General features: G+C 44.4%; 2 protein-coding genes across 2 annotated transcripts in view; both read right to left on the reverse strand.

Annotated features, from left to right (window-relative positions):
* The window catches only part of LOC102369854 (dynein heavy chain 12, axonemal), a gene marked incomplete at its 3' end in the record, with an annotated part of 70,612 nt that extends 68,958 nt beyond the window's left edge, over nt 1-1,654 (reverse strand). Inside the window, exon 1 of the mRNA XM_025215571.1 lies at nt 1,583-1,654. Within this exon, the coding sequence (XP_025071356.1) occupies nt 1,583-1,654 (72 nt within the window). The remainder of the gene's footprint in view (nt 1-1,582) is intronic.
* LOC112551907 (dynein heavy chain 12, axonemal-like) overlaps nt 1,580-13,387 on the reverse strand; it is a 24,379-nt gene continuing 12,571 nt past the window's right edge. Inside the window, exons 6-14 of the mRNA XM_025215586.1 lie at nt 12,959-13,034; nt 10,078-10,236; nt 7,981-8,176; nt 5,729-5,917; nt 4,413-4,569; nt 4,204-4,295; nt 3,750-3,928; nt 3,531-3,628; nt 1,580-1,718 (exon numbers count right to left, since the gene is read on the reverse strand). Of these exons, the coding sequence (XP_025071371.1) occupies nt 1,678-1,718; nt 3,531-3,628; nt 3,750-3,928; nt 4,204-4,295; nt 4,413-4,569; nt 5,729-5,917; nt 7,981-8,176; nt 10,078-10,236; nt 12,959-13,034 (1,187 nt within the window). The 3' untranslated portion in view covers nt 1,580-1,677. The remainder of the gene's footprint in view (nt 1,719-3,530; nt 3,629-3,749; nt 3,929-4,203; nt 4,296-4,412; nt 4,570-5,728; nt 5,918-7,980; nt 8,177-10,077; nt 10,237-12,958; nt 13,035-13,387) is intronic.

Consider the following 13,387-nt stretch of genomic DNA (forward strand, 5'->3'; position numbering starts at 1 on the left):
CACGGAAATTTACATTTCATACATTTACTAAGGTACAGGAGAGAATAAATTACTTAAAAATAAAAGAGCAGTATAAATTGCTTGGAAGTTTTCCAGAACTTAAATCCATTCTTCATCATGTTAATACAAGTGTAAAATCCTGGCCTCACTGAAGACAGTGGCAAAACTCTGACTGACTATTGGGTCTAAGACTACAGATTGTCATGAAATTGTCCTCTCTGCTCTGAAAGGGAATTAGAACATGCTGAAGATTTCCACTTAGAAGTTTCAGAGAAAAGATATGCTCTCTCACAATGATCAGCTGTTGGGGATTAGGCTTCTTGATCTCCCCTTCTTCAGGAGACCAAAAAACATCTAAATTTTCATTGCACATATCACTGCAAGTTTTCTTTCAGACAAACTGGAAATCTATTAGAAAAGCAAACCAAAGCCCATGTCCCTTAATGTGTAAACTTTTTTATCTTCTTCTTTTCCCATCACCTTTAACCTGGTGCGGGGAATTCTTCTTGCCAATTGTTTATGACAGCTATTTATCCTGGAACAATTCTGTGCATCACATGGACACAAAGATCTCTTGATCCTCTGAGATTTTATGGCTGGGTATGTCACATATAATTTAGACTGTAATTTTGCTACTCTGTTTTTCATGTATGAAGAGTCAAAGTCCTAGTGCTAAATGAAAATAGCTTCTCGTTAATCCCTTATGCATAAGTGACTGATCTCTGACATTTACAAAAAAAAAAAAATCTAACGTCACAGGATAGTTGCAACTGTAAAAAAATGCATTATTTACATGAACCATTACACATACCCATTTGTTTCCTTGGGTGTTCATTAAGCTAGTGAATACCATTTAATGGTTGGATATCAGGCTTTTTTTTTGCAAAAAGACTCAATTTTATTTCCTGAAAGTTTGGCCTTCAAAGTCACTGAAGTAACCTAGGCTAGGGAAAGCCTCTAAAACTTAGTGGTCTTGCAAAATGACACACTTGTGATAAAAGCTTAAGTTCTAGTCCATCTAAGGTGAGCTATAATAAAGGAACATCCTGCCCACACCATCTCACAGACTTGCATAACACAGGGAAGTGGAAAAATAAAATGGATAGGAGTCCATACAGAGGGTGCACACAGGCTTGCTTAAGTGCCAATATGTAATGGAGATCCAGAGACAGGTCACTGACAACAGATCTGCCAGCCTCATGTCTGGGGGCTCCTATACACATGCAGGGAGGCTGCTCCAATATTCTGTAATTACAGCACATTGGAGCAGACTCCAGTGTTGTCCCCACGCTGAAAAATAGTGGCAGGGGTGCTTTAGCTAAAGCTGGTACGACGACCTTTAGTTAAAGCGCCCCCACCGCCATTTTCAGCATGGGGACACTGATACATGTCAGATGCTCCAGGCACTTTAATTAGCACAGCTCTCAGAGCAGGTCTATAAATGCCCTGAAGTAGCAATGTAGAACAGTTCCATTGATACCTGTGGCCTAATCAGGAAAAATTCTTGCTCTAGTCCTAAATAAACACTACAGAACTGTGTGTTTGGTGAACGATTTAAGTGTAAGGGAATACAGTCATTTACCTTGATCCTTACAATCAGCTCTTGAATACCTGTGGTTTTTGCTTTTTCTACATAAGTTATTGTTTCCATCATTTCTTCTGTTGTCTCAGGAACTTTTAATGCATGATCTTTAATTGTTTCAAATTCCTGGCATATCCTGTAAAAACATTCTTATTTAATATATGTCAGAGTTTTACAATGTTGTTTAGCTTGCTTTCTAGTTCAGATATAACCTCTGTAATATACATTCTGTCAGCTGCTAAAGATTCTTGGAATTACAGTTCAAATTACTTTTCTAAAAATAATGGGACTGTAACAGGGGGCCATCTTGCAGCCAGTCTAATCTTTGGCCCACCCACCTGTGTTGGGCAGTCCGCCCCCTGCCACATCTTTGATGCAACTTAATTAGTAGTTGTTCCTAAGGTCGGAGACTTCCCGTTTACTGCCCAATGCGAAGGGCATAATACACGGCTCCGAACCTCCCCTTATACCATGTCCCATGCCTCACAGATGCCATCATTTTGTGGCTCCAGCCCCACAATGGACCTCATTCTATGCCCACCTGGCTTTCGGACCCCACCTGGATCCCTCCTCCTCAGGCAGTCTACTCTGCCCTCATTCTGGGCAGCAAAACTCCCTAAACTCTTTTTCCTTGTGGCTGTGGTCCCCTCTGGGACCTTTGGCCTCACTGGCCCTTGCCTCACCTCTAGGCCAGTCAGGACTCCCGGCCTCTAGCCTCTGGCTATACCTCCTGATGGGCACTCGGGCCCTTTGACTGGCCTGGTCCTGGCCCCAGCATGGAGCAATTAGGTTATTTAGGGTAGGTACTGAGCCACTTGCTCTCACATGCCCATACAGGTCCACCTTCTTGGGCCCCTCCTAACACATCTCACTCTCTACTCAGGCCAGACTATGTGCAGTCCTTCAGGCCTTATTCTACATGGCCTACACGCAGTCCTTTAGGCCCGCTATATGGACCCGACTCTATGCAGCCCAATCAATCACTCTTATACACCCTCTCACTGGGGCCCATACTCTGCCCCCTCACCGGGGCTACTACACCACCCCATCATCGGGGCTCTCGGGCCTTCTGCCCCTTGGGTCTCAGGTCTGATGACATGCTTGGACCTCTCACCTGTCTCCTCTACAGGGTAACCCACCAGGTCATGAAGGCTGAGGCTATATGGCGCCCCATACTCACCTTTCACTAGGGAGGCACCGGTGTGGCATTTCCTGGGAACTACCCCACCACAGGCAGGCCCACCAAACCATCCTCCCCCAGCAGGGTGTTGCTTTAGGTCATTCCCCAAGACCAGAAACCTCCTCCATTCCCATAGTTCCTACCCTGAGCCGCCAGGTGCTCTGGGAGCAGCAGCTCTGGCTGGTGACGAAATCCCTCCGGATCCCTGCAGCAACTGCCCGCTCAGCTCTGCAGGCCTGGGTTTATACTGAGGTTGCTCAGCCCCATCCTCCAATCCAGGAGCCCTCTCATGGTCATGTGACCACCTTGTTAGGCCGCATTACACCTGCTGGCTGCTCCACACCTTACGCGAGCCTCTTAAAGTGGCAGGCACCAAAGGTGTCCTGCCACAGGTACAATTGACCCTGATATAACTTTATGATTCCAATTAAAGAGTGAACGTGGATGTACTCTAGGTGCTGCTCTTTTTATGTTTAGTCTTCCATTAGCCCTTAAAATACTTATTGTCATAATACTTATTTAATACTTATTAAAATCAAATTTTGCTATTCTGGCAAAATAACATTCTGGCATCATAAGCCTTGACAGGAATATTAGAATTTTACTGTGTTATCATAAATTTTATTTAACTCTTTCCTGCAGTTCATATAATTTATTATATATGCAGAGTTTAAAACAATCAAGCAGTTCTCTTCTCAGGCCAATTCTGGGAGCATTACTGCAATTTAGACTGCAGAAACTAGGAATATAGCCAAAGGGAACTCTTACCATCCAATTTCCCCAGCACTAGCAATGTTTGGTTGTACAATTGTGCTGTTCCTGGTTTTAGGTCTGGAGAACACCATTCAATGCAGCTTCCTTGGGGACTTTCAATCAACCAAAATTTTGGTTAGATAATGGTATGACATGTTGTATATTTACATAATGCATGTATGCAAATAAGTGTAACGTGAATCATTTTCCTTTATAAGCAAAAGGTCTACTCACTTTTCATTTTCTTCTCTGTGATTAGCAACTATCCTTTCCAGCAGCATGTTTGCAAAGCTTTTTGCTTTATCAGCCAAACCCTGCTTCAAATCATCACAGTCCAAGCGCATCATAGGAAAATGAGCCAGCTGGGGTAAACTCATAATTTCCTTAGCCAGACTGAGGAATTCATCTATGAACTTCAAAATAACATTGCACATTTTACTTTGCAGACTTATTATTTAAAAAATTTGGATCTGTAAGATCAATACATTATAAAAATAAGCTTTAAAAGTAATTAAATACTGGATTCTGATTATCACATGCATTTGGGAGGCAGGGGGGGAATCAAGTTGTTGCGGATTCTGGGTACTTAAAATGTTTTTTGTACTAATGGCAGTATGCCCAATTTCCTTCCTTTTTATTTAACTATAGCAAATAAAGATTATGCGTAAAATGTAGAATTTAAACTTACAATAGTATATTCATCAAAATTGTGCTTCTCTGCTTCAAAGGTATCTATTCGCACTTGTGCAGTTCCATCTACAAGCCAGCCATACCTTTCAACTACAATGCAATATTATTATTAAAAGTGCATTAAACATAACACAAAGTAAGCTAATCTTTCCATAAACTTCATTTCAAGTAATACATTTTATCACAAAATGCACTCATCTCACTTACCATAGCTTTCAAAATATTCTTTTGGACCTTCCAAGTTGTCCTGGATTGCTTTTTTCAGTGTAGATGAGGCCCAAGCTATTACATGATCAGCAAGTTCAGTGTCCAGGGTTGTAGCTGTGGCCCCTCCTGCTAGCCAAGAATGTATGGTTTGAACATGCTAATATAAGTAAAAGACAAAATCAATTAATTAAAGAGAACAATAGAACAGCCATACGCACAGTTAGATGCACATCCTTGCAATTAACTTTTTAAAAATCAGTCTTATGATTTTCTTGTATTAGAAAAGCTCTTAAAAGCTTCAGTCAAGATTAGGGTTAGAATATTACACACGCACAGACTCCCTGGTCCAAACAGATTACAAAATAAACAGGCAAGATACTTTTTTTGTCTATTATCGTTGTTTACAGATGAAGGACTAAAGAATAAAGAACTTTAGTGCTATGTTCTAGCCCTCTCTCATATTAAATTTTACCTTTTTTTTTAATAGCTACACTGAAATACATCAGCCTATTTTCAAAATAAGGTATTATTAAAAATAAGAAGGATGGCCATCAGGGACTTGTTCAGAGTCACCCCAGAAGTCTGCAACAAATTTCTGGAGTACAAGTCTGGTACCTTAACCATAACACTTTATGATAAATATATAGGATTGTGATTTCATGTTTTAGGAATTTCTTTCCTTTGCTTTAACCTTAGCAAAAATGGCACTTCTGGTTTTCCCTGGTTTTGTCTGTGAACCTTACGATGAGTTTCAGCACATGATTATTGTAAGCCCTTGCACCTTAATTTAAGGGACTTGTTAACAGAGATCTCTTGCACCAGAATGTTAATTAGCCTGCAAATTAATTTGAGGGAATCCAAAGAAACCAAAACAAATTAGAGTTTTAAACAGTCTAAAATCCAGGGCCCTGTCCATTGCCAAATCTGCCAAATGAGAGTTGGTGCAAACTCTATTTACTGGGCTGTTCACTATTTCCTCAGAGGGTTGCAGGCTGTAAGGCAAGGCAATGTCCAATTTCCCTCCTTTGAACTGGCAGTTGCCAAAGCGTATACTAAGCATTAAATGGCAGATAAACAAGATATTCCTGCAAAAAGGAGCTTGAAAAGACACAACAGAGCTAAGCAATCTGGCTGTCTGAAGGCATCATGTTCTGGGTTACTGAATCCTTATAGCAGAAAAGATGCATTAGGCTACATCTCTCCTTCCCATTAACAAAGCTGGCCAGGGAAGGATCTGATCCTAAATTATTAATATGTTCACATACCGTGTAACATTGCACTTGCAAATTTAAGAGGTAAATACAGTTAAACAGCACCTGAAGAGTCTGCCCTATCCGAGTCACTATAAACAGAATGGTGTCTTCCAGATCTTGAAAGCTTGGATAAAACTCCATTTTCTCATCATCAAAAGTCAATTCCATTTTAAATAGCAGTAGGCTTCTTTTGTCCTCAGGATCAAAGAGCTTCACATAAGCTTCAACAGTTCTTCTCAACAGCTCTTTCAGCTAGATAATACCATATGTTGATGTTACAGGAGAACACAAAATCACATTTCTCTTCCACCTTTGTACAGTTAATCAGAATTTCCATTTCATTTCAATAATTTGAGACTGATGCAGAGCCTACATACCATATTTACTCAAATCTAAGATGATCCTGAATTTAAGATAACCCCCCTAATAATGATATTTTATACATGGAAAATGTATACATTCGTTATAATTTTCCATGTATAGAAAATAATTATTGAAAGGTTGTCTTAAATTCATCCCCCTTCCCCCATGCAGAAGGTGGCAGGAAGTGGAGTGGCAGGTGGTATAGGGAGGTCAAGCAGCTTGCCCCTTGCTTGTGCCTGACACCCTGCCACCTGTTCCCCCATAGCCTTGGGTCCCCCCTTCCCCCTCTGCTCCCCACCCTGTCCTTCATCCTCAGTCTCTGCTGCCCTTCTTCTCTCTCCCCATATGTGGAGGGAGAAAAAAATATCTGAGGGGGGCGAGAGTGTGTGTGTGTGCACGTTACCCCCCACAGCAGAAAAGTCTATGGGGGAAGGGGGGGGGGCAGATCAAGGCCCCTGCGGTGAGGGAGCAAGTGAGGCAGAGGTAGGGGCAGGGGCTAGGGTGAATGGGGCCCCAGGGCAGGGGTGGGTCATGGGAGGGTCAGAGCCCGGGTGGCTCGGAGCCCAGGTGGCTCGGAGCCCAGGTGGCTCAGAGTCTGGGTGGCTTGTCCAGGAGCACGGGGAAGCTCCTGCTGCTGTGCACACCCCAGGGGAGGCCAGGGGGACACTTGCCCCCGCTAATTTGTGCACAGGATGGAGATTGGCTGCCGGATCTGTGCATGGGATGGAGGTGGGCTGCTGCTGCATGCTGGGCTCTGTGTCTTGCTGTCACTGCCTCCAGAACCACGCAATACCATGTGCCTGCCACTGCTGGGCTGCGCCATGTCCCCTGCCCGCCCAGCTGTGGGATGCACATGGCACTGCGCAGCTCCAGAGGCAGTGGCAGCAGGGCACAGAGCCCAGGGGCAACCCACCTCTGCCTCGCACACAGATCCAGGGGGCAGGGGCATGTTCCCCCCGGGCCTCCCCCAGGTTGTACACAGTGGCGGGAACCCCCCTGCACCCCTGGATGAGGCACTTGAGCTCTGAGCACCCCATGACCCAGCCTGGCCAGGGCCCCATTCACCCCAGCCCTTCCCCCTGCCTCTGCCCCACTCCCTCCCTCAATGTGGGGGCCTCGATCTGCCCCCTGCCAGCCCCTTCCCCTCATATTTGTAAAATTGGGCCAATAGTCAATTTCTCTTCCTTATATCTGTGTATGAGTTTTAAAAACACAGCAGGAGGGTAGTAGAGGACTTTTTTATTAATAGGAAAAGTAACTGTAGTACTTAAACCTAAACTGGAGCTCACTTTTTTAAACATGTTAGATTTCAAGTTAAGGTGATCTCTCTAGGACATTTTTAAAGCTAGAGACAGAAATTACACATAAACCAGTATAAGTGATCAGAAACTGGTTCAAATTTGTAACACAGCAGAAGGTCAGTGCATATAAACTGCTTTCAAATGGTTGAAACCAGTTTAAGATAAATCTATATGGATGCAGTATCAGACAAAACTGATTTAGGCTAAATCGGTTTATTGAACTTCTGTCCCAGATTCCCTTCAGATTCAAGTTAACACCAGCACCCCAGGATGCTTTGCACCTCCCCTGCATCTCCCCCAATTCTTGCAGGGTGGGCAGGCTAGCATGGGTCCAAGCTGTCTGCTCTAGCCAAGCAAGGAAGCATGCTCTAGCACCCCCAAGTTTCTGGCCTGAACCACTGCAGGCACGTGGCTACATTTCCAGAATCAAAAGTGAATGCCCATTCACTTGCTTATTGATTCAACCTACACAGCTTAGATTGACCTGCGAAGATTTAATCAATTCAGCCTTGGGCTTTTTGACTATCTGTACTTAGCCTTAATGTCCAAAATTATTGTTCATATTAAAAAAAAACGTTGAGTAATATCTTAGTCTTTTATTTAAATGCTCAAAAATCAACAAAAGGTAGTATTATTAGAAAATATTTTCACCTGATTAGACATAAGTGTAGCCACACAATTATAAAAAGAGTCAGCTTTGTCTGACTTGACACCCTTTAATGCTTCCTTTCTGGTAAAGAGATTGATAACTCTTGGATACCATGTGCTCAGTAACTTTTCTTCTGTTTTTGAGCAGCTTAAAGATACATCATTCTTCAGTGATTCACATTCAACTGGACCTTTCAACCTAGATAAAAGGAAGGACTGGTTTGAAAACTGAAATTCTATGATCTAAAACCAAATAACTAATAGTGTGGATCCAGTATCTTATTGTAGCTTTCAAACTGTAGACTCTATTCTTTTTTTTCAGGCAAGTAGATTTGGAAAGGATATGACCAGTAAAAAGGTGAAAGAGAATAAAACTGGACCTGTCAACATCAAAGACAGGAAAAATAAAAACACCTAAATAATGGAGAGAAAAGGTAAAAATTAAAAATGAGGACATTCTCAGGATTACCATGGGATTTCCCAAAACTATTTGTCTTGCAAGAAAAGCATACAGCAGTTTCTTTGGGTAAGAAAACTAGGACACAACCTGCCAAATCTTGGTCCCACTGAAGTTAATGAAAATTTTCCCTTTGAGTTACCTGACTGGCCATAGGAGAATTAATGGGAAATAATGTAATGGCAAATAAATTATATATCCCTAGCACAAAGCAGGAAAATGATATGAAATGTGTCTCAATATGAGGTTTCCAGATTACAGGACTAAAAGAAGCAACAGTGGATATGTCTACACGTACAATTAATGCACCTGAATAAACTCCAGAGTTTACTGCTTTGGAGTTTTTTGCTCCCAGCCGCCACTCCACAGCACACAGAGCCCCACTGGAACAGCCAGCCCAGGGCTATTTCAACATGGCTCCACATGCTGCAAAGTGGCTGGCTGAAGCATAACGGTGCTTCAGCACAGGGGCTGCCTGGCAGCTAGCCCTGCACTGCAGCACCCTGTGCTCCAGTCAGCCGGGGCAGCATCTACATGTGTGCTACCGTACACAAAAACACTTTACAGCAGGTTACTTTGTATTTACAAGTCCTAACTTGCTGCAGAGTTTATTAGTTTTGTGTGCCCTAGTAGGGGCACATGAGTAGATGCTGAGATGTTTACTGCTCAGTTGATTAGTCAACTGTGCAGTAAATGTCTTGTGTAGACATGCCCAGTGTACATTAAACCACTCATTATTATATAACAAGTTAAAAAAAATTTCATACTGCATACATTGTTTATTGACTACAAAAGAATATATTAGGGGTGCATCAATAAAGATTTTCTTGGCCCATACCAATAGCCGATGATTAACCAACCATATTAGCCGATGACAATCCAATAACCGATATTTAGTAATAATGTGAAACATTTTTGTTTGTTTTGCATTTATAACACACACACACTTCCTGCCTGCTCTGGCCCTTGATGAGGAAGGTGGTGATCGTCTCATTCCCATGCATGTTGTTCCTTTGCCCATGGCTCCTACCTGTAGCCCTGCTCCCCACACAGTCTATGCCAGTGTCCTGGAAGGGTAGGGCAGACCCTTGTGCAGACAGCAATGCTGGGTGCATTTGGAGTCCCAGAGCACACCGCTGCCTCAGCACCAGCAGGCACCACACAGTCAAGCTCCCACAGCCGCTGGGGAGAAGCTACTTTTGCAAGGGTGCCTGGCGGAGCAGAATGCACCTTGTGTGGTGCCTTACTTCACTCATGCAGAGCTCAACATCGCTGTGGCAGCCCCAGTGCTCAGGCCCCTGTTGCATGCACAGCATTGCCATGGCAGAGGCAGCAGCAGCAGGAGCTGGTAATGGTCCCTTTGTTGCTGAGCACAGTGCCCTGGCACCCGCTCCCTCTCCCACTTCTTGCTGGGACCTGTAGTCTCCTGTGGGCTCAGGCCAAGGGTGCAGGGACTGAACTATGCTCGCCAGGGTGCTCCAGGCATGAGGCTATAATTATCGGCTACAATGACCAAAAAAAAGCCAATAGCCGATAATAAAATGTCTACTTTTACTGGTGCCAATCTGATAGCCAACTGATATATCAGTGCACCCCTATCATATACACAATATTTAGAACGTGAAGTCAACAGGAAATTTTACCTGAAACTTGACAAATCCACTACAAGTATTTTGGAAAATGTTGTGTAACCAATATCCAGTAAAATTTTCAGGGTAGGATGAAGAATGTGTAAGTTTGAAATTATCTGATTTTTTGCTTGTATAAAACTCTCATGCCATGGTCCAGAAAAATCCAGGCCTCTAAACAAAGTGAGGAGAATAAAGAAAACAAATATTAAATTAAATCTCATTTTATTTTATCTCAGTAAAATATCCACTCTATCTAAAAAGTGTGAATAAAAAGACAGATCTCTTTATGGACACACATATTTAATCAGACAGGTGTGTTACGTACATATCCCTAGCACAGGGTAATGGAAAGTTAAGCATATATTTGCTGAGTCTTCATCAGATAACACACTCCAGTATCTTTGAAACTATTTCAAATCAACTGCTTTTACTGAAGGTTTCCCACTATCTACTGTAACTTCATCAGATGTTATCAACTATGAAATATCAGTTCTTATTTAGAGAGCAGATACAGTTACCGGTTAATTCACAAGCAACAGACTTGCTTCAGAATATATACCCTAATTTGGTATTATGTCAACCAGATGTAATATTCCTCACATTCCGCCCTAGAACTTGACCCTGCACTGATATCCATGGAAACACTGCCACTGTCTTCAAGGGAGAAGCATGGAGGGTTTTTTTGACCAATGGATATCCAGGGGTCAAAATAACCCACGGAAAAAAAAGCTGAGCAGTGCACGCATGGGCAGTGCACAATGCTCAAAAGCAAAGTCAGACCACCCGGAGTTGTGCTGTGGCTGCTGGCCAGGCTCTGCACAGGAGAATTGCTGCTGCTGCAGCCCTGGGAAGCCCCCACAACCCCAGAGAATCATCGATTCAGCCATAGACACAGCTTTAAATATTTTTTCTACTTACCTTGAGGTACCAGGCGTGGCTCATGAATGCTGCAATGCTGGGGCAGATGGAGCATCCCACAAGAGTGCAGGGGACCCCCCCACATGCTTGGCGACAAACCTGGAAGTGGACCAGAAGTGCTTGTGGTCCACTTCTGGGTCTGCTGCCGAATGCGCTGGGGAGCCCCCACGCTCCTGTGGGACACTCCATGAGCCCCAGCACTGCGGTGTTCATGAGCCGCCTGGCACCTTGTGGTATGTAGAAAAAACATTTAAAGCTGTGTCTATATCTGAACTGTCGAATCTTTCCAAATATATCCGAATCAATTCAGATGGTTCCGATTCGATTTGGAGACATTAAAGGGTCTCCTGATTTGATTCGCATTGGGAGATTTGGCCACCGAATCAGGCTGAATCTCTGGCAAATCAAATCAGGGACCGAAGCTTCTCACAGCCCTACTAGCCAGGGAGCGGCATGTGAAAACAGGGGAGCAGGCAGCCCTGGGCTACCTGCTCCATCTCCACACACTGTAGAGCTCCTGCACTGAGGCACCCTGTGCCCCAGCCAGCTACCTCCCAGCTGACTGGGGCATAGTGTGGCATGAGACATGGGAGCATGCAGCCCTGGGCTGACTACTCCCCTGTCTTGAGGCATGCTGAGCCCCAGCCAGCTGCTCTGGGCTGGCTGGAGCACAGTGTACCTCAACACAGGGGCTCCACCTGCCTCACAGCAGGAGCTCCACAGTGGAGAGCCCACACTGAGGCAGAGAGAGACAAGGGAGCAGCCAACCCAGGGCTGCCTTCGCCCCTGTCTCGAGGCACACTGCACCCCAGCTAGCCAGGGAGCAGCTGGCTGGGGTGCAAGGTGCCTCAGTGCAGGGACTCCACAGAGCACAGAGGGGGAGCTGGCAGCCCTAGGTGCCTGCTTCCCCATCTCCACATTTATCCTAGCACATACCACTTTGAAATACTTTGTGCCGCTTTTTTCTTGGGTGTTTTTTGCTACCAGGAAATCCAAGTAACACATTTTGTCCTGGAGCTTTAAATTAGCAATGCTACACACAGTTTAACATGCAACGGGGACAGTTTTTGGTGCTGCAAAGAGGTCTGCAGCACCACAAACCGCACATACCTGGATTTCTGGATCTGGGCACAGGGTGCATCTACAAGTGCACTTTCCTGCAGAGTAGATTAATTATCTGTGCATTAAAGTGTCACAGTGTACATGTGTGCCTCTATTACAGTTCAGTAAACTAATTGACTCGACTTTAAGGTAGTATTGTCAGGAATTGGTAACATATAGGGGGTGCACATGCACCCACCGAGATTGGCAGTGCACCCCCTGAGAGAGAGACACCACCCCACCCCCCCACCCCCGGTTGCTGACTGCTGGTTGGTGCTTGCCACACCCCAACACTGACACCATTGCGGCTGCCTGCAGGAGCTCCCTGCTCAGCCCGCCCCTGCCACCCACACCACCATGACTGCCTGCCGGAGCTCCCTACTCGCCGCCGCCATACCCCTGCCAACGCCTGCGGGCAATCATTGTGCCCCGCCCCCAGCCTCTGGGGACATGCGTTGTTCATCTTGCCTGGGACAGAACTGGGTAGAGTACTTTACTGTGCCAAAATGCACATGTAGACAATGACCGGGGGTGTACATTGCACCTTTTCAAGCCAGCCAGCTGGGGACCTGCTCCACCCTAGCTCAAATTGCTGCTGTCCTGGGTGCACATATAGACGCTGCACCCCTGCTCAAACTGCTCCAGAGTTTATTGCGTCACATTAAATCCATGTGCAGATGCACCAATAATGAAAATCTGTAAAGCACTTAATAATATAATAAGCTACCTATAAAAACAAGCTAGCTGTTATTGCTAAATTCCAGGAAGAATATTAAGAGCCTGTTTATCTCATGAATGTATTTCAGTTAGAGTTGAATGCATGCACTGGTACCTTGATTGAGCACTGGACTATTTACAAATTTAATTTACTCACAGTGGTGATACAGGTAAAGGTTCCTCCTTTTCATCTTCAAGTCCTTTTACATTAGGTTTTATAAGAACACTTCGCACTAGAAGGCATTAATAAGGAGGGAAACATTAAAAGGAAATTAAAACACCTTCCATTTGAAGAAAAGAAAAATGGCTGGTCTTTGCTCTGTCATTCTTTATCAAACACCAAGACTAATATGGTGGCGATTGAACTAAATTGATCAAATCTTCAACTGTGGGTGTGGATGTGTGTGTATGGTGGGGTGTGGGGGGATGTATGGAGGATGTGGGGATGTGTGTGTAGGAGGGGTTATGAGAGGGTGTGGTTGTGTGTGTGTCAGAGAAATAGGGTATGGTGGGGGGGTGTATATGTAAGGGGTTGGGGGTGGCAATGTGTGAGTTTGTGCAGTGTGAGGGAGGGTGGAGGGGGTGT

The sequence above is a fragment of the Alligator sinensis genome, unplaced genomic scaffold, assembly GCF_000455745.1.
Source record: "Alligator sinensis unplaced genomic scaffold, ASM45574v1 scaffold1273_1, whole genome shotgun sequence".
NCBI lineage: Eukaryota > Metazoa > Chordata > Crocodylia > Alligatoridae > Alligator > Alligator sinensis.